This window comes from Heteronotia binoei, chromosome 21 (assembly GCF_032191835.1).
Source record: "Heteronotia binoei isolate CCM8104 ecotype False Entrance Well chromosome 21, APGP_CSIRO_Hbin_v1, whole genome shotgun sequence".
NCBI classification, from domain to species: Eukaryota; Metazoa; Chordata; class Lepidosauria; order Squamata; family Gekkonidae; genus Heteronotia; species Heteronotia binoei.
In genome coordinates, this window is record NC_083243.1 from 95,998,631 (window position 1) to 96,019,916 (window position 21,286).

Consider the following 21,286-nt stretch of genomic DNA (forward strand, 5'->3'; position numbering starts at 1 on the left):
GAGGATTGTGAGGAACTCCAAAGGGATCTGTTGAGGCTGGGTGAGTGGGCGTCAACATGGCAGATGAGGTTCAGTGTGGCCAAGTGCAAAGTAATGCACATTGGGGCCAAGAATCCCAGCTACAAATACAAGTTGATGGGGTGTGAACTGGCAGAGACTGAGCAAGAGAGAGATCTTGGGGTCATGGTAGATAACTCACTGAAAATGTCAAGACAGTGTGCGATTGCAATAAAAAAAGCCAGCGCCATGATGGGAATTATTAGGAAGGGAATTGAAAACAAATCAGCCAGTATCATAATGCCCCTGTATAAATCGATGGTGCAGTCTCATTTGGAATACTGTGTGCATTTCTGGTCACCGCACCTCAAAAAGGATATTATAGCATTGGAAAAAGTGCAGAAAAGGGCAACTAGAATGATTAAAGGGTTGGAACACTTTCCCTATGAAGAAAGGTTAAAATGCTTGGGGCTCTTTAGTTTGGAGAAACATCGACTGCTGGGTAACATGATAGAGGTTTACATGATAATGCATGGGATGGAGAAGGTAATAATAATAATAATAATAATTTTTTATTTCTATCCCGCCCTCCCCGCCGGAGCAGGCTCAGGGCGGCTCACAACAGAAAACACACATTACATCAATTATACTTATAAAACATGGTTAAAACAATTACAAATTATTAAAATTAACTTAACAATATGGCGTTATAAACAGGTTTCAGTAAATTTCCGAGAGTAAAAGCATTTCAAGAATAAAAGCATTTCCAGCAGCATACCTAGTTTGTCACTAGTTTTCCACTAGTTGAAGGCCATCTTGAAGAGGTGGGTCTTGCAGGCCCTACGGAATCCATCTAAACATCGTAGGGCCCTCACCTCCTCAGGGAGTTGATTCCACAGTAATGGAGCGGTAATAGAGAAGGCCCGGTCCCGGGTGGCCTTCAGTCTGGCCTCCCTTGGCCCAGGGATATTCAACTGGTTTTTCCCAGATAACCTCAGTGCCCTCTGGGGCTCATATGGGGAGAGACGGTCCCTTAGGTAGGTAGGTCCTCGGTCATATAGGGCTTTAAAGGTAATAACCAGCACCTTGTAGCGAACTCTGTATGCCACTGGCAACCAGTGCAGCCCGCGCAGCCCCGGCTGTATGTGCTCCCACCTTGGGAGCCCCAGCAACAGTCTAGCCGCCGCGTTCTGCACCAGCTGCAGCCGCCGAATTCGGCACAAGGGCAGCCCCATGTAGAGGGCGTTGCAGTAGTCCAGTCTCGAGGTGACCGTAGCATGGATCACCGTTGCTAGGTCGCGGCGCTCCAGGAAGGGGGCCAACTGCTTCGCCCGTCGAAGATGAAAGAACGCGGACTTAGCAGCGGCCACTATCTGTGCCTCCATTGATAATGAAGGCTCCAGAAGAACCCCCAGGCTCTTGACCTTGTGTGCCGCTTTAAGCTGCACACCGTCAAGAACTGGCAAGGGGATTTCCCCTCCCAGGGCACCACGACCCAAGCACAGGACCTCTGTCTTCGTTGGATTCAGCTTCAGCCCGCTTAGTCTGACAAAGGTAGACAGAGAAGTACTTTTCTCCCTTTCTCACAATACAAGAACTCGAGGGCATTCAATGAAATTGCTGATCAGTCGGGTTAGAACAGATAAAAGGAGGTACTTCTTCACCCAAAGGGTGATTAACATGTGGAATTCACTGCCACAGGAGGTGGTTGCAGCTACAAGCATAGCCAGCTTCAAGAGGGGGTTAGATAAAAATATGGAGCAGAGGTCACTGTGTGACACAGAGTGTTGGACTGGATGGGCCATTGGCCTGATCCAACATGGCTTCTCTTATGTTCTTATGTTATCACCTTTAAAGCCCTATATGTCCGAGGACCTGCCTACCTTAGGGACCGTCTCTCCCCATATGTTCCCCAGAGAGTACTGAAAATCTGCTGAAAATCCCTGGGCCAACAGAGGCCAAACTAAAAGTGACAAGGGAGCGGGCCTTCTCGATTACAGCACCTCACTGGTGGATCCAGCTACCAGAAGAGGTGCGGGCCCTGCGGGGTCTTAATTAGTTCCGCCGGGCCTGCAAGACCATCCTCTTCCAGCTGGCCTTTTAAGGTGGAACAATTGTATCATTGCCATGAAAACTATGTTTATATGCCTATACCAAGACTGTAGCACCATATCATACTGTGGTTTTAAATTATTCGTTTAAATGCTGTTTTAAATGTAATTGTACTTTTAATTGCTATGAATTTTATTGCTGTACTACTGTAATAATGTATTTATGTTATGTAAGCCGCCCTGAGCCTGCTTCGGCAGGGAGGGCGGGATATAAATGAAAAATTATTATTATTATTTTTAGATGGAGGCATAAAATAAGATAGATAAGCATGTAGATGCCTCTTTCCACAGTTAAGAGGTTCACCAAATAGCTCAGTAGGAAGACTGATATGCAGAGTTCATAGATGGAACATAACTATAAATGATATTAAGAGATCAAATGAAGATATACATTTGAGGAATGCAGAACAGTATTAAAGTCCAGATTTCTAATGAAGACCAAGAGTTTTCAGGAATTCTGCGTAATGAATTACCAACAAATCTAGAAAAGGTATTGCTATGGGAAACATGACAGTGAGAATAACTGGATCACTGGTAAAACGAAGTATTAGTTTCTCAGGACTTAAGAGAGAAAATGCACAGTGAGAGGGTATTTTTACCCAAGGAAGGGTACAGATGTTCTTCTATAACACATGTTATAACTTCAAAACTTAACAAAAGATCTTCTATTAGGTGCACCATTTCTTTAAAACAAAGGAGATCACAAGCTGAATATCTTAAAAGTGTTCCCCTTAAAATTAAAGCTACAAAATCTAAGTACAAGGGAAACTGATAATGGCCACTAGAAAAATATTTTCAGACTCAAAAGGTAAAGCAAAAAAAATAAATTATCAGAGGAAAAACTTCTAATCTAGGAGAACTCTTAGCCTCAGGGCAGTTTATAGGCAGGGCCTTTTCTCTAGCAGAGAAGGATTAGCTGTAAGTGGAACTTTGGGATGTCAGCTCCAGGCTGGAGATTTCTGAATATTTTGATTAAATTTGAAGATTACAAGGCGTGCAGTCCATTTTCTTGGACACTTTCTCTCCCAGAGGCACTGGCCTTAATGTTCTGGGCATTACATTATATTTTTGGGAGTGATCTCTGTCACGGCTGGGGCCGGGTCAGGCAAAGTCCAGAGGCAGTCCGAGGTCTGTAGCCAGCAAGCAGGAGTATCCAAGGTGCCAAATCCAAATCGCTGTGCAAGTATCGCAGGTCCGAGGTCCAGAAGCCGAGGTCAGGGAGTCCAGAAGTCAAAAGCCAAAGTCAGGGAGTCAGGAACCAAAGTCAAGCCGGAGTGGATGCTAGAACGTCAGGGAGATGACTAGTTGCTTCCACAAAGCCTCCTCCCAAAGCCCACAGCTATATAGCCCTCTGCTGGCTGTTGCCCATTTGGGCTAATTGCTGGCTCTGGGAGGCAGCCAGGATCCTGTTACAACTCAAGCATCCTTGCTCTTAGGAGGGCCAGAATCCTCTCAAAACTCAGGACTCAGGGAGCGTCTTGCTTGTGAGCGTGCCGCCCTCCTCCGATCCCTGAGGTCCTGACGGAGGCGGTCATGCACATGAGCCACCCGAGAGGGCGAGGCAGGGGGGCTGGGATCTTCTTCAGCAGGAGGCAGGGGTACTGGTGCAGGTGGCAGGGGTACAGTTTCCTCGGCAGACTCGTCTTCCTCTGCAGGGTCCCCAGCACCCATGACAATCTCCAGGTTCCATCTGGAGACTGGCACCCTTGCAACACAAAGTAGTGTTTTGAGCAAGCCAAGGAGCTTTCAAACTGGTTTGCTTCTTTCAACGTATGCACATCTTCCCTCCAGGCATCTTCCTGTCTGGGAGTGGTCTTTTTGTTTGTGGAGACATTCTTGCAGAATTTCAAAAGTTTGAATTTGTATCTTTAGACCCAAAATCAGGAGAAGATGAGAATTCAGAAAAATATCTCAATTGTGCCTCCCCTTTAGATACCATGGGGCATATATATAAAAGATCCTTCTCTCTCTAAGGCTGGGAGAGAGAAAATTGGTTTAACAAAAGATAGAAAGAGAAGATAATAAACCTTGCTGGGCAATTAATCCCAGTATTTTCTTATCTGATCTTGATAAATTTTCCAGGATACAGGTTTATTTTCAGGTTAAGCAACTTTTAATCACAAGATGGGGAAGGTGATGAGATATCTGCCTGGTGGGGGGCTCAGATTTTACATTTCTTATTTCTACAATTAAGACTAAATTTGGCTGTGTCTTTTCTTTCCTAAAACAGCTAAAGAGGATCTGCAAAAGTTTTCCTAGCCAAAATCCAGTGAAAGATGCTAGAACAAAAGTTCTTTGCAAAAGAGAAAAACTTTGACTCTTTGCAAAGATGTTGGCAATTTACTTCTCTGAAGGAGACTGGATTAACTTTGTATCAGAGACAAGATTTTCTTTCTGCTTATGAGAGGAGAAAATTCAAGCTCTGGGTGTTTCCGTATTTGCATGTGAAAAAGGTGATACCTGGAGTTTTCCATCAATTTAGTCAAATAGTTAAGATTTTCAAATGACCAAATTTCTTCTTTCCTGGCTAGTAATGGATCTGATTTATAAAAGAAGATGGGTCTCTCTCTCTAAATACACCTAGTTGCTTGTGCTTTAAGAGGAGAGACTTAAGGTGAAAATTTTTTTTCCTTCTTAATGTCATAGGGCACTGCATTCTCAAAAAAAATTGTTATTCCTTTTGCCTTTTCTGGTTCTGTTAAAGATTTCAGATTGAGTAAGGAGGAGAGAATTAGCATTCCTTCCCTAATGGGAAAGGGCAGGAGGACTGCAAATTTGCAATCTCTAGGCAAGGCTCCAATTTTGGCTGATCTTAGGCACTCTCTGTACATGCTCAGAGGCCTTTCCTTGAGCCTGAAATTTATAGAACTGAAGCAGTAAATATTTAACAAAACTAGTTTAATCTCTCTTTCTCAGAGGTATTTGGTTCTGGCATTTTAAAAGTGAAAATAAAGGTACAACTCTCTGAATCTCTCTCTCAATCATGGCAATAAATTGTATTTGTTTAGTTTGCATCCTGGCTGCATTTTAAAAGGGCTGAATCTAAGTTCTTTTGGGCTAACTGTAATGCACCAACTGAATTTTAGTGCTGAGATAGCTGAATAGCCTTTATTTATTTATTTATTTGGGATTTATATCCCGCCCTTCCCACAAATGGCTCAGAGCGGCTTCCAACAGTTAATCAACATAAAATTTAAACAATTTCAAATATAAAACAATTAAATATTTAAACAGATTAAAACATTAAAAACAAATTAAAACATTAAAAACAGAGTAAATCAGTTTCCTGTAAACAGATGGCTGGCCAGTTAGGTATAGGCTAGCCGGAAGAGGGTCGTCTTACAGGCCCTGCGGAACTGCGCCAAGTCCCGCAGGGCCCTCACCTCTTCCGGCAGCTGATTCCACCATACGGGGGCCATAACGGAGAAAGCCCTTTCCCTGGTGGCTTTCAGACGGGCTTCTTTTGGCCCGGGGATAGTTAGGAGATTTTGTGTTCCTGACCTCAGTGCTCTCTGGGGAACATGTGGGGAGAGACGGTCCTTCAGGTAGGCAGGTCCCAGGACATATAGGGCTTTAAAGGTAATAACCAGCACCTTGTACCGGACTCGGTATATCACTGGAAGCCAGTGCAGAGTCCGGAGACCCGGCTGGATGTGTCCCCACTTTGGGAGACCCAATAACAGCCGGGCCGCGGCATTCTGCACCAGCTGCAGTTTCCGGGTCCGAGACAAGGGCAGCCCCATTTAGAGGGCATTGCAGTAGTCCAACCTTGAGGTGACCGTAGCATGGATCACTGTTGCTAGGTCGTCGCGCTCCAGAAAGGGGGCCAGCTGCCTTGCCCGCCTAAGGTGAAAGAATGCGGACTTGGCAGCGGCTGCTATCTGAGCCTCCATCTTTAAGGAAGGCTCCAATAGCACCCCCAGGCTCTTGACCCTGTCCGCCGCCATCAGCGGCGCACCATCAAAAGCCGGCAGGGGGATCCCCCTACCTGGGCCGCGGCGACCCAAGCAAAGGACCTCTGTCTTCGTAGGATTTCGCTTCAGCCCGCTCAGTCTGAGCCACTCAGCCACGGCCCGTAGTGCCTGGTCAAGATTTTCCGGGGCGCAGACAGGCTGGCCATCCATCAGTAGATAGAGCTGGGTGTCATCAGCATACTGGTGACATCCCAACCCATACCTTCGGGCAATCTGGGCAAGAGGCCGCATGTAGATGTTAAATAACATCGGGGAGAGAACCGCCCCTTGAGGCACACCACAATCGAGTGAGCGCCTCTGGGATAGCTCCCCCCCAATTGCGACCCTTTGTCCCCGACCTTCCAGGAAAGAGGAAAGCCACTGTAAGGCCAACCCCTGAATCCCCGCGTCGGCGAGGCGGCACGTCAGTAGCCGATGGTCGACCGTGTCGAACGCAGCCGACAGGTCTAACAACATCAGCACCGCCGAGCCACCCCGATCCAGATGCCGTTGAAGGTCATCCACTAAGGCAACCAACACTGTCTCCGTCCCGTGTCCCGGGCGAAAGCCGGACTGAAATGGGTCAAGGATGGAAGTGTCATCCAGGAAGGTCTGTAACTGCTTCGCCACTGCCCTCTCAATAAGTTTACCCAGAAAGGGCAAATTTGAAACCGGCCGATAGTGTGTCAATTGGGCCAGATCTAAAGATGGCTTTTTTAAGAGGGGTCGGACCACAGCCTCTTTAAGTGGCGTTGGAAAATGCCCTTCCGTTAGGGACCTATTTATGATATCCCGCACGGGATATCTAAGATCCCCCTGGCAAGATTTAATAAGCCAGGAAGGGCAAGGGTCTAATTTACAAGTTGTTGGGCGAGCAGATACAAGAATCCTGTCAACTTCCTCCAGACTGAGGGGGTCAAAGCCATCCAGAGTATAATCCGAGGACAGGCTCGGGGCCTCAGGTTCGCTAACTGTCTCCAAACTGGCAGGGGGGTCGGGGCGGAGTGACGTGACTTTATCCGCAAAAAATTTCGCAAAAGCCTCACAGCCTATTTCCAATTCAGTAGAATTTAACCTGCCTTGCGGCAGCGTGGTAAGTCCTCTAATTATGTCGAATAATTGTGCCGGGCGCGAAGTTGCGGATGCAATCTTAGCCGCAAAGAATGCTCTCTTTGCGGATTTGATTGCCATCTCATAGGCCTTCAAACTCTCTCTATAAGATGTTCGGGTCACTTCGTCCCGAGTACGCCGCCATTGCCTCTCTAGTCGTCTGAGCCCCCGCTTTTGTTGCCGCAGCTCCCGGTTAAACCAAGGCGACGGTTTCGGGCGGGGGCGCAGAGGGCGCCTGGGTGCGATTTCCTCGATGGCCCTGGAGAGCCCATCGTTCCAGGACTCTACCAGACCATCCAGGGAATCGCCAGCGGGCCAGGTATCCCGTAGAGCCGTTAGGAACCGTTCCGGGTCCATCAGGCTCCGCGGGTGAGCTAAAATACGCTCTCCGCCTAAACGGGTTTTGGGTGATACCTCCATACGGGCCTTAAGGGCAAAGTGATCTGACCATGGCACTGCTTCCATTGCAATATCAGTCACTGATATTCCGGCCGCAAAGACCAGGTCTAACATGTGTCCCGCCTGATGAGTGGGTGTTGTAACAACCTGGGAGAGTCCTAGTGTCGCCATGGATGACACCAGGTCCATCGCCTGGCTGGATGCCGTGTCGTCGGCATGGACATTGAAGTCACCCAAGACCAGAAGCCTTGGGTGCTCCAACACCCAGCCCGCTGCGGCATCCACCAGTGATGGTAAGGCGCCGGCCGGTGCGTTAGGCGGTCGGTACACCAGCCAGATCGCCAACCCCTCCCCAACATCCCACATCAGGCCAACCCATTCAACGCCTGGGATCTCTGGAGCCGGAAGAGCCCTAAAGGAGTAAGCCTCTCGTATGAAAAGCGCCCCCCCACCCCCCCGCCCGCTAGTCCGTGACTGGTGAAAGACCGAGTATCCCGGGGGAACGGTCTGGGAGAGAGCTACCGTCTCCCCTTCGCGCACCCAGGTCTCGGTCACGCAAGCCAGGTCCATATCCTGCTCGATCAGGAACTCCTGCAGGACAGAGGTCTTATTATTAATGGACCTGGCGTTGCATAACACCAGTGACGGAGGCGAGTAATTCAACCTGGCCCCACTACCTGTCACCGTCGGGATGGGACGAAGGCTGGAAGGGGGTTGAGCACTGTTGTGTCTCGATCTCCTTCCTTTGTAATTCTGCCTCGTCCCACCGTCATATCTTCCCCTCCCCAGGAGCACTGGAATCCCCAGGCCAATCATCTCCTATTAATGTCTCCCTAAATTGGTGGAACCGTCCAACTACCCTCTCTTCCGCCCCCTCCTCCCAGCTGACCTATCTATTTTAACTAATCTGCCATTTACTAATTAGCTATTTAACTAAATCTTCTCTAAACTTCCCCAACAATTATTAGCTAAAATTTAAATTAGTTTAATCTAAAGGCTTATTAATTATAAAACCCTCCCCAATAATTATCTTTCCTTAATCAATTTGCCACAGATCAGTTTTTAGTTTCAGAAGCTCCTTAATCATAAAAAACCCTCCCAATAAATTCTTCCTTAATTAATTCGCTATAATTCAAACTCTCACTTTAGCCAATAAATAATTTCCAATTTAAATAGCCTATAAACCACACTAGTAATAAATAATATCTCTCAAGTGGCAGTTCAGATCTGATGGGATGGGGGATGGGGACAGGGGGATGTAAACAGTTGAGTGATAAGCGATGATTTTAAAGTGCTAGTGCCTATGAGTGCAGTGTTCTTATTTTGCCGTGTTCTTATCCCTTTCCTTCTGGCGTACTGGTATCCATATGGAGCCTGCTTCTTGTAGAGCGGTAAGAGGGAAGGGGGGAATTGCCAAAAAGTAAATAGCTGGGTAAGGGTCATTGAAATGTTCTTATGTTGGTTATATGGCCGACTGGCCGATCGGCAGACTCGGGCAACTCTCCATGCAGACTCGGGGGGGCCCGGAGGGTATGAGCCCTCCGCGTCCCCTTTGTCCCACGGCCTCCGCCCTAATCCGCCTGTCAGCAACTCAATTCAGCCCTTCCAATGTTCTTCGGACCCTTCAGTCGCCAATCAGTCCCACACTACCCCCAGTCAAAGTCACACTCCCATACAGGGAGGGGGGGTAAGGGGATAAGTCCCTCAGCTAGTTCGGCGTTGGTATTGTCTCCTCCGGCTCACAGTTCAAACTCGCGGCTCGGCTCCTCCAGCCCCCGCTCCACTCCTCCGCCTCCTCCGCCTCCGCGACCGCCTCAAAATATCCAGCTACGGTCCGGTCGGCTCAGCTCCTCCACCTCCTCGTTCGCCTCAGTTATGCCCGGCTACGGTCCCGACTGACTCAGCTCGCTTCTCCCGCGGCACACACACCGCCCACAGCAGGTCCCGTCGCCGCCGCCTTCCCACTCTACTCCGCGGCGCGACTCGGCCCGGGCACCACAGGCAAGTTAGTTCGTTTCAGGGAGGGAGGACAGTTTAATGGTCTTCAAAATTCCTCACCTCCCTTTCTCAGCTGCTTGTCCCTCCGTCTAAGGTGGAAAGCGAGTAGCTTGGCTTAGCTTGTATGGCGGTGAGAGCTGTTTCTCGAGGAGCTCTAGCGCTAGGGCTCCTCCACCGCCGCCATCTTGTCACAGCCTTAATTGGCTACACCACGAGTGTCTGGAGACATAAAAATAACATAATGAGTACATTTCTTTGCCTAGCCTAACCGAGACTAGAGCCTATTATGCTGAACAGCTTCTTGATGTGATTCCATTTGGGGAAACCTTTGGATTCCATCTGGACATTTGGATTGTATGATAATATCTAGCTCTCTGAATTTATACCCAGTTAGCTAGTTATATTGAACAATGTTGTTATTTTGTATGGCTCACTAAAACCAATGCCTATTTTGTAAAATAAACTTCCTTTAAGTTTATTTTTGTGGTTATTTTCTTTCAGAGCCACCACAATCCGAGCCAAACTTACCCACTAGCCTTTGGAAGTGCCTACTACCAATTTGTGAAAACTGACTTGGGGAACCCCTTGCTGCAGTGGTGTGGCTTGGTTTTCTGTAGAGTATTCCTAATAGGCAGAGGCTTGATTGGGGCCTCTGTGCTAAAGGATTTATCCAGTCTGGTGGCAACCTACCTTCCTGGTGTTTCTGGGGAAAATACCAGACTTTAGACCTGGTTGGACTATCATTTGGCAAGTCTGCTGACCCACCTTGGCCAGACAGGTGGCAGACTTCGTCACACTAACAGAGACCTGATCTTTTGGGCAAGGCCACATTCTCTGCAGTTAGTTTTATTTCCTGAATGGGGTTGCCATATCCAGCCAAGACAGATTGCTAGAGATCTAGAATGGAAGTCTAAAGAAATATGAGATCCGAAGGGAACCAGGCTCTGAGCTTTCGCTAACACCAAACTTCCATTACCCTGCAGAGAAAACTGAGTCTGCAGCTTGGAACTTTGTGCTGTGATTCCAGGAGATCTCCAGGCCTCATCCTTGAGAACTGGCCTCACCTAATTTTAGTCCAAATCATTGCTTTTCTGTTTCTTTATTTTGTTAAGGGGAGAGAGGTCTCTGTTACCTTACAAAGCCAGGTTTCTCTATTCTAAGAGACATTCAAATTTAAAAGTTAGATTTTTCTTTGGGTGGGGGGAGGTTTAGGGACAAAGGAGCCTTGCCTGCCCATGTGGAACTACTATTCTCTGACATTCCGCAGAATCTGGCTTTTAAGTTCCCCAAGTGGGATAAGTTAAGGGCAGGAAGCTTCTTACAAGAATGAGTGAGATTTGGTCATGTAGAAGTGCCTAGAGCAAGTTTTTGCTAAAAGGAATACCTTGTGGCATGAGTGTGGAACTCTGTGTAGGCTCAGAGACCACATTTTCTCCCTTATTTTGAGATGAGAGAACTGAAACAGGGACTGTGTTCTCATTTTCATGAGGAGGAGAGGAAGGCTGAGGTTGAACTCCTATATTTGTTCTGTTATATTTCCTCTTACCCAGTACTTCTAGAATTTCTAGCCTCTTCTCTGTGGATTTGTAAGATTACAGGGCAGTTTGCAAAAGTTTGGCAATTTCCTTTTCTTTAATACTAGCTTCTAACTGTTGCTGGAGTTCCTGATTTTTCTTAGCAAACTGTTTGATTTCACAGAAATGTTCCTTGAAGTTTTTACACATGTACTCTAGCGGGGGTTTTGAATGATTTGCACCCATGGTACCAGACGTTTAGACAAGACACTTCTAGGGAAAACAGGAGCTGCCTGTAAGGGGTCTGGCAGCCAGGTTGCCCTGGGGGTTTTCACTCCCTCTCTCTCGTGACCCAGTGAGGTCGCTCTGCTGGGAACTGCACAAGAGAAAATCCCTCTTGCTTAGAGGCTTTGTCTCCTCTCATTCACACACACCACAGAAATCCTTCCAGATCCTAGCTTCTGTGCTTCAGCTCCAAAGCGGAGCCTAATATACAGAGCTTAAGGGGTGATCAGACCCTTCTTCTCTCCTAAGGAGAGTTAATCAGAATTCCCAGACAGTTCATACTCACAGCCCTGAAGATCATCTGATTCCCTGGACACGTCGGTTCAACCAGGCGCGGGATCTTGGTTGGCGAACTGGACACCTTCTCCCAACGGGACGGAGAGAGCTGGACTCAATCAAAAATGTGACCATGGCGCCTAGTCCGGTCTTCCTGCCATGAGGGTGGAAAGCGGACAGTTATGCAGCTACCCCAAGGGGAAGGAAATATCCTAACCCCGTTCATTTCCCAGCAATCAATGCACCAAAATGAAGCAGAGAAATAACGAGGTCCGCACAGACTTACTGGTTTGAAGCAAGGTTTACTTTATGATACCATAAGCAGAACCCAGTCAGCCATGGGCCCCCAAAATGCCTGAGTTACAATCATTCTATATACAGACAGTTTTATTCACACAAAACAAGCAGGCAGGCACATAGGCTTATCTGATTTCAAAGGTCCTGCCTTCACAAAACTCCTTCTAGTAAATTTCCATGACGAAGTTTCCTTACTTATCTATATACAGCAAGTCACCTGTAGGAGGTTGTTCCCTTATCTAATCTTACAGCTGGAGCTCACACCCAGTGGGCAGTAGAATCAGTTTCTAACAGCAGTTTTACAACAGACCCCTTTGTTTGAAGACAAAGCATATTTTTACTCAACATGACAAATATTATTATTGGGGGTATTAATTAATTATTCAGGGGCTCTCCTTTACTTGCAGGAGGTCTTAAATGTTGCTGTACTATTGATCTTCTTAATAGGCTGGAGGGAGGTCTTAGAATAAGAAATGTGAACAGTAACTTTCCCTTCTCTCTGTGCACCTCTGGAAACCGTTTAGTTGTATGCAAGCTGCAGATTGAGGTTGAGGTGGATTCAACTCCAGGTAAGTCCGTACAGACTGGGGTTGGGATGAGAGCAGGAAATATTTGCACTTATGGCCCTTCTGCAAATGGAGTAATTACTGGCTACTTGAGAATAGTGCTGGACAAAATAGCCTTTTATAGAATTAGTGATTATTTCAGAGGTGTCAAACTCATTTGTTATGAGGACCAGATCTGACATAAATGAGACCTTGTCGGGCCTGGCCATGTGTGTCATAAAATGTTATGCCAGATAGTGGAGATATAAACTTTATAAAGGACACAAACACAATTAAAGATTCTTTACAAATTTAAAATATGCTTAAAAGATTAGCACTTTCACAATAGTTTGTTTGTTTAACAGTTTCTGATAACTGACACCTCTTGTGTTGAATTATTGCACCAAAATCTGGAGACAGTGTCTGTGCTGTAGCAATTTTTAGTATGCTGTTCAGGTGTGTAAGTTGCAAACCTGCTTTTGATGCATTGACATTCATTACAGAAATCTCATGGTCAAGGCTTTGAGCCTAAGACCAAGGGGAAAACATGAAATGGCTGGGCATTGTGAGCTTTTATAAAGTTGCTTCATGTGTTGGTAAGCCAGTGGAGAAAATAGAGGTTTTGCTCTGGTGCAATTAAGCAAATCTGGCTTTAAAATAGTAATTTTCATGAATGCTTTGTTTCCAAGATTCAGTTTTCTGTAGGTTTCCACTATGAAGTTTTTCTGTGTAATGTAACAAAATGGTAAATCTAGAGTTGATCTCTCTGATCTGGTTTCTAAAGGATGGCTGGAGTCCCAAGGGCTGTCCCTGCAGCTTTTTCAAATCTCAGCTGAATCTTCCAGTGGTCACTTTGCCACAGTCATCTGTGCCAAACCCATGAATTCAGTGACTATACAAAGACCTGAATGTCACCTTGCAATATTGAATTAAAAATAATGTGGTTTTGTTTTGTTTCTTAAAGGGACAATGGAGACAGATCAAGGCACCGAGCCCCTCGGAACGCTCGCATGTCTGCACCATCCCTTGGACGTTTTGTCCCCAGGTAAGGCCTTTGTATTCAGCAAAGACATGACAGCAGTGCAGTCTGTTGCCCAGGTCCTCAGTGGCCTGGCAGTATTTCTTACAGATTTGTTCTCCATTCTAGGCGTTTCTTGCTGCCAGAGTATTTGCCTTATGCTGGGATTTTTCATGAACGTGGACAGCCTGGTTTGGCCACTCACTCCTCTGTTAACAGGGTCTTGGCAGGTAAGAATCTCCTGTTCCCCACTGTTCAATATATCATAGAGACTACGGTTGGCATGTGAAGCACTGGCTGTAATGTACAGATCAAGATTGGGTGACTAATATATCCACTGATATTTGTGGTTGTCTCTAATAATGTGCATTCTGTAATTTGAGCAAATGTATGTAAAAGGAGAATTGGAGTAGGGGGCCCTATAACTGAGATGGGCAGATTAGTTTATTTAAAAAAAAATCTACCAGACCCCAAGTATCTGGAGAGCCAGTTTGGTGTAGTGGTTAAGTGTGCGGACTCTTATCTGGGAGAACCGGGTTTGATTCCCCTCTCCTCCACTTGCACCTGCTAGCATGGCCTTGGGTCAGCCATAGCTCTGGCAAAGGTTGTCCTTGAAAGGGCAGCTGCTGTGAGAGCCCTCTCCAGCCCCACCCACCTCACAGGGTGTTTGTTGTGAGGGAGGGAGATAAAGGAGATTGTGAGCCGCACTGAGACTCTTCGGAGATATAAATCCAATATCATCATCATCTTCTCTCCCCCCACCTCTTTAAAAATTAACATTCTGACAAATTAATGATCATTTTGCTACAGGTTCCTCTAACTGCTCATATTAAAGCTTGCAAAACTGCTCAGGAACAGGAAACATTCAATTCTGATCATAATGGGTGCATATTAAAGTTATGGCTGCATCTGTTTATAGTGTACAGGTGACTGAAGAGTGCTGTATGGATGGATGGAAAGACAACAGATAAAATAGGACTTTGGTTGCCTGAAACTGAAGGCTTGTGATGACAGAATTTGTTTGTGATGTTTGAATTGGTATATGTTCAGTACCAAATACAAGAGTGATCTAGGAGTGTTTGTGTCACACTGTACCAACATGTACCAACATAACTTTAGATTTTAAACAGTACTGAGAAAGCTGGATACACATGTTCTGAGTCAGCTAGGTATTTTGGAAAGCTGCTACTGTTGCTGCACTTGGATAGAAAAATGTGGCTTCTTCCTGTTAATAGCAGAAGATTATAGTGAGAATATAAATTTTGTAAATATACATGTTTTGTAAGTTATGGGCACAGAACTTTTGTGTTGCTGTATCTAGCCCTAATGGTTAAAATGTTGTTGCCTGTAGCAACAGAGTCCTTTTTATTGTCAGTATATCACAGATGGTTTTGTAATTAATCTGTCATGTCCTGGGATTCCAGCTTTCATAAATCCTATTTCCGGAACGTCACTCCATCCATGACTAGAGAGGATATTTTTGTCATATCTAGTAATTCTCCTTCCTGAGAACAAGCAAAAGAACATTCTAATCATACTCTCCCTGGTTAAGGGATCCTTGATAGAACTGGAGTCTTATCTGTGCTGTTGTGACTGTTTTTCCTCTCAAAGTCTTTCACTGTTCCAGCATGAGATTAGAGAGCCCCTTTCTTTGGTCAGATTGTGGTTGACACGCTGCTTCCTGTAGGCCAAAGGAAGGGGAATTTCCACTTTTGGAATGTCCCTTTGTTCAAGGCAGTAAGATCCTCTCCCATTCCTTTGCATTTTTGTTGCAGAACTTTCAGAGGTTGCTAGGCATTCTTTGCTTGCTGAACGTGAAGCCTGCCTGTTGCTTTCAGCCAAGACACATCCTTCCCCTGTGCTGATTGTCTGTGTGGGATTTTGTTGTAGGCATATGGAAATAGCTCACTGGCAGATAATTATTTGCTGCCAGGCAACACTGCAGAATTCTTCTCCAGCTCTTCTTTGCTGGAAACATCTGCTTTTACTTTGCCTTATGCAGAATTCAGCTGCTTTCTACTTTTGAGAGCAGCACTCAGTTTCTTTCCAGTGGTTCTCTCTTTTTATTTCTCTCATGTAGTCATGAGTGGTATGTTTATGCTCATTCAGAATGACATCTTCAGGAGATTACATCTTTAACACCACAGATTGCAGCTTCACTACTCAAAGCATTCTTTTACTGTGATAGAAGATTCCCCAAACAATAATGGCATGTATGTTTTTTTAAAGCCTTGATTTTTCTAATACATATCAAATAAGGAATTACTATAACTCTAGGTAATTTACACTGAGCTAAATTTTTGTATTGATAATCCTTCCAGGTCAGGGCGGCAGCATTTTATGTTCATTTTAATACCTTTTAAAACTTTTTTGTTGTAGTCCCATTAAATCTTATGAAGACCCTTGATTGCATCCATAGTCATCCTCTGAACAGGACCATTATCATAGTTATTTGTTTGCTACATATTCAAAGTAAAATTGCATTTTGATCATCCATATGTGAGGAAGTACACCCCAAAAATGGACTGTATAGTATATGGCTCTGAAAGTGAGTGGTCATATTGTTGATGCCATATTATACAGCTCATCAAATCCAGAAGCTGTATCATGGACAAAATTACTTTGTGTTAGGGAATTCTGCATCTACAGAAGTCCTCCCCCCAATCACTCAACTTATGTAACCTACTCAAGTCAGGTGATTGACTTGTGACACATAGTAGGAATTAAAACTGCTGTTTAAAAGCCTTAGGTAAATGGACAATTAGTGGTAGTGTGTTGGCTGTTGCTTCAATAATTAACCCAATTACCTTTCACTTTTTCTTCATCACTTTAATGATGAAAGTGAGCATGTTAACAACCTGGTTTAGTTGCCTTGGGAACAATGTTTCCAGCAGTTGCTCAGACTTCCTAGCAATATTGGCTTGATGTTTATCCTTCATTTCCCTTTTAAGTTATGTTTTTCTCTTGCTTTGAGAGTCTCTTAACTAGGTGATTTTTTTTCCCTTTATTATCTTCTTTATCCTTCAGCTCACAGACAGCTCATGTGGTATTGGTATATATTAATATGTGGGCTTTTTTAGTATATTGCTAGGAAAGACAGAAGGCAAAAGAAGAAGGGGATGGCAAAAGATGAGATGGTGTTAGTGATAACAAACACGAATTTGAGCAGGCTTCGAAGGATGGTGGAAGACAGGAGGGCCTGCCGTGACTTTGTCCGTGGGGTCGCAAAGAGTTGGACTTGACTGCGCAACTGAACAACAACAGTATATTAGTTATGCAGAGGTTGTTGGGGGGTTTTGCTTAATTTTTAATGTACAGGATGTGCTTCATTGTTGAGTGCCACATGTGCCGCGCCCCCCCCCCAGTTATCATTAATACTCTGGCCTGAAGACTGATCTCATCAGATCTCAGAAGCTAAGCAGGGTTGGCCCTGGTTAGGATGGAAAATCACCAACAAATATCACAGATCCCTCATTTACTCCTGCTGTCCTCTCTGCATGTTCCGCATTATTGTTCTGAAATAATTTTCTTGGGAGTTGTGCCTTATTGTAATATTTTAGCACATTATGAAATCAGTCCAAATACTTTTTTAAAAAAGCAACCAAAAACTTGAGCATGGATTTTGTAACTGTGCATGTGATGCAGATCTCATCAAACTGGTTTTAAAGGACAGCTTTGCTGTAAGTAAAATCATGATGCAAAGCTTGTAATTTTGCTTTTTTCAAATTACCCCTTCCAAGTGGGAAACACATGGTAACTATAGCAGCTTTTTGAACTTGTTGTTTTGTTTTCTGTCTTTATGATAGAACATGATTGTAGAACATGGAAGAGATTGCGTAGTTTGGTAGCATACTTATCTTCCATTACCTTTTTTGTTTGGAGGAAGGGTTGCCAAGGAACTGCATAACCAAATCTCCTTCTGTTTTGTGGATAACCAGACCTAATGTTTAAAAGTCACTTGGATGAATGCATAAACTTTCAGTTTCCATGGACTGTAGTATTCCAGAACCAGTTTTGTCAAGAGCTGTGTGTGGTGGATCAACAATGTACTACAAGGGTTCCTGGTAGACAATAAGTGATTAAGCAGTTTGGTGTAGTGATTAAGTGTGCGGACTCTTATCTGGGAGAACCGGGTTTGATTTCCCACTCCTGCACTTGCACCTGCTAGCATGGCCTTGGGTCAGCCTAGGCTTCCCAAACCTCCTGCCCTGGCGGGGGACCCCTGAATTAGCCTCCTCCCCCGCTCTCCAAAAGTCTGGAAGCGGGAGGCTGGGCAGCTGCAATCGCGGGCGGCTCTTTTGTCTGCAGCGCTACAGGCATGTCCGCTCCCTCCTGCCGCCACAGCCACGCTGCCGGGCCTGAAGAAGCCGCATCCCCGCTCCCTCCGCTGGGTCTCCCGCAGGCAGGCAAGACAGGCTGGCCTTCCTGACCTAGCTGTGTCCGGCTCAGATAGCGAGCGAAGAAGTGGGCCGTGGGGGGGGGGGCAGAGAGACACATCGATTGTGCTCCTCCTGCTGCTTCTGCTCTCTCGCCTTGGCTCTTTATGCAGCCAGCGCCGGCATGCAACAGGGGCTTGTCCCAGGGCACCCCCCACGGCACGGGCCTGCCAGCGCCCCCCACGCACCCGCCTGCGCTCTCCTCCAGCCACCCCCCAAGTTCGGGGGCTGGGGTGCACGGCAGCCTGGCTGCTAGCGGCGGCAGCGACGCTTCAGATCTGGGGAGAGGGAATATGGCTTCTCCTTCCGGTACAGCATGTTAAATAAACCATTTTGGGAGGAGAGGAGCCGAGCAAGGGAGAGAGAAAGTGGGAGCGGGCGGCTGGCTGGCTGAGTGTCTGCGCGGGGAGGGACTGGGGGACTCAGAGACGGCCGGCGGCGGGTGAGAAAAAAGCGCGAGGGGTTGATGCGTAACCGCTGTGCCACTCTGGCTGTCCATCGACCTTAACCACATGGAGGGGGGAGCGAGAGGCCCCGGGAAATGTTAAAAGTAGGGTTGCCAGGTCTGTGTTGGAAAATACCTGGAGACTTTGGGGGTGGAGCCAGGAGAAAGCGGGGTTTGGGAAGAAGAGGGGCCTCAGCATGGTACAATGTCATCGAGTCCACCTTTCAGAGCAGCCGTTTTCTCCAGGGGAGCTGGTCTCTGCCAGATGGAGGTCAGTTGTGAAAGCAGGAGATCTCCAGGCCCCACCTGGGGACTGGCAACCCTACTAGGTTCCACACCCTAAATCTCCAGGTAGTTCTCAACCCAGAGCTGCCAGCTCTGCCAACTTCCCAGAGTTCTTGGGAGGCTGAAGAGGGAGGGGAGAGCCATCTGTTCTTGGAAGAAAAGCATGATTTAAAAGATATATATAAAACGGAGAAGAAATATGGAATGAATCAGAGTGCCTCAAGATGCCTGATGCATTTTAGGTAGGGTTGCGAATCCCCAGGTGGGGGTAGGGGATCCCCCTGTTTGGAGGCCCTCCTCCACTTCAGGGTCGTCAGAAAGCGGGGGGAGGAGAGGTAAATGTCTGCTGGGAACTCATGATTCCCTATGGAGATTTATTCCCATAGAAAATCATGGAGAATTGATCTGCGGGTATCTGGGGCTCTGGGGGGGGGGGGCCTGTTTTTTTGGGTAGAGGCACCAAAGTTTTAGGATAGCATCTAGTGCCTCTCCCCAAAATACCTCCCCAAGTTTCATAACGATTGGACCAGGGGGTCCAATTCTATGAGCCCCAAAAGAAGGTGCCCCTATCCTTCATTATTTCCTATAGAAAGAAGGCATTGAAAAGGTGCGCCGTTCCTTTAAATGTGATGGCCAGAACTCCCTTTGGAGTTCAATTATGCTTGTCACAGCCTTGATCTTGGCTCCACCCCTAATGTCTCCTGGCTCCACCCCCAAAGTCCCCAGATATTTCTTGAATTGGACTTGGCAACCCTAGGTCAGCCATAGCTCTGGCAGAGGTTGTCCTTGAAAGGGCAGCTGCTGCGAGAGCCCTCTCCAGCCCCACCCACCTCACAGGGTGTCAGTTGTGGGGGAGGAAGGTAAAGGAGATTGTGAGCCGCTCTGAGACTCTTCGGAGTAGAGGGCGGGATATAAATCCAATATCATAAGCAACAGAATGGATCTGTTTTTAACAAATGTTATATGTATTTTTCTGCCAAGCAGGAATTCTTGATTTTCTTCTGTGCTTTTCCAGCATGACTCCTATGTGGACTAGAAACTTGAATGTGGCTTGTGTGCCAACTCTGCTTTCCTGGTTTCCATTTTGATCTGTGCATGCTGGGGAGTTTAATGCAGTCACAAGGAGGATGGTTTGAACTCTGAATAGAGTGTTATTGTAATATTCACTGGAATTGAGCCATGAGATGTCTAGGCTTATGGAAGTGTTCATGTGGGAAGAGATATTATTTGACAGCATGTCTCTGTCACTGTAAAAAAGAGGGTGTTAGGAATGATTACCATTCTCTAACAGAAAGCTAATTATCACTATCATGATGGAAAGGATACTGGCATCATGATTACATTGCTAAATGCAGATATGAGGATTTAATTGCAGTGGTTTTTTAGCCTTCATGAATGCAAGCCCACGGTCCATGTTCGCTTATTCAGAATCCTATTACTTGGAGTAGAGAGAGATTCAGTCTGAAGATCTAAGCTAGGTTTTGTCTGTAGATACAGCTGAATTGATGCATGCAGTTACCATGAGTGATTGATCTTTCTAAATGCAGATAGCCTGCTCTTGGAGCTATTTCAGTTAATTATTTTAATTACAAGCTCAGAGTTTGCAAAAAAGGTGTAATGACTGTCATGTCTGCATCTTTGGCAGAAGCTGGGAGCTGAATGGTTAACTGCTTATGTGGAAATAAGTATCTTAAAGAGTCAGCAAACATTTTTTAGTGACACAGCTTTTTGTTGTATACTGCCATTTCAGCCATTTGGGTAGAAGTTCCTTCCTTCCAAGTTCTTTTCATTTGTGTTCTTGGTTGGGAACTTAATATATTGGAAGGTAATATTTACCACTGAAGCCCCAAATCCTGCCCCATAAGATGCAGTATTTAATCAGCATTTATTCACATTTAAAATAAATAAATTTAAGCTTCATCCCACCATCTCTTCCTTCAAAGAACAGTCAGGTAACTGGCTGGCTTGTTATCCTGTCTAGTGTTTTTTTATATAACAAAAACTATAGGAATATTATCAGTTCTAGGGATTGGGTCAAGCAGGCAGGACCTTTTCCAGTGTAGGCTTTTTGTTTGTTCACAGGAGACTGGAGTGTAAATCAGACGCAGAAATGGACAACAGTCTCTTCAGGAGGTGACAACCCACTCATTTCCTTCCAGTATTAGAATCTACTATTCTGAAACTTAATACCCCTTAGTGTTGTGACTCGGGGCTGAAGCCAGGCAAGATTTATTTAATAATTCTCTTTGATGGCATTTGAAAGAGAAATTCTAATAAGTAAGTCCTAGTTATGGAGGAACTTTTGTTTTCTAGTCCATGGTTTGGGGTAGATTTTTAAAAATCAGTTTAATTAATTTTAATCAAAACTGGATATTATACACAGCTGACTTATGAAGCAGGGCGAAAAACCTTGCAAGGAGATAATCCAGGTTTAGCTGAATGAATAGGTCTTTTAAAAGAGGAAGGATGCTAGGGAGAATTTCTTCTTGCATAGAATATGAAGGATGTCAAAGCACATATTTTGCAAGGCATAAAAAAGAGCAAGTGATGCTGTTATTAAGAATAGAAAGAAAATTAAATGCCACTTGGATATGTTCCAGATATTTATTGACTACTG

The 21,286-nt window shown here is 45.6% G+C and overlaps 1 protein-coding gene across 2 annotated transcripts in view; it reads left to right on the forward strand.

Annotated features, from left to right (window-relative positions):
* AMBRA1 (autophagy and beclin 1 regulator 1) overlaps positions 1-21,286 on the forward strand; it is a 415,934-nt gene that overhangs the window by 149,787 nt on the left and 244,861 nt on the right. For both annotated transcript variants that reach the window (XM_060261137.1, XM_060261136.1), the window contains 2 exons: positions 13,450-13,530; positions 13,633-13,733. In XM_060261137.1, the coding sequence (XP_060117120.1) occupies positions 13,450-13,530; positions 13,633-13,733 (182 nt within the window). The remainder of the gene's footprint in view (positions 1-13,449; positions 13,531-13,632; positions 13,734-21,286) is intronic.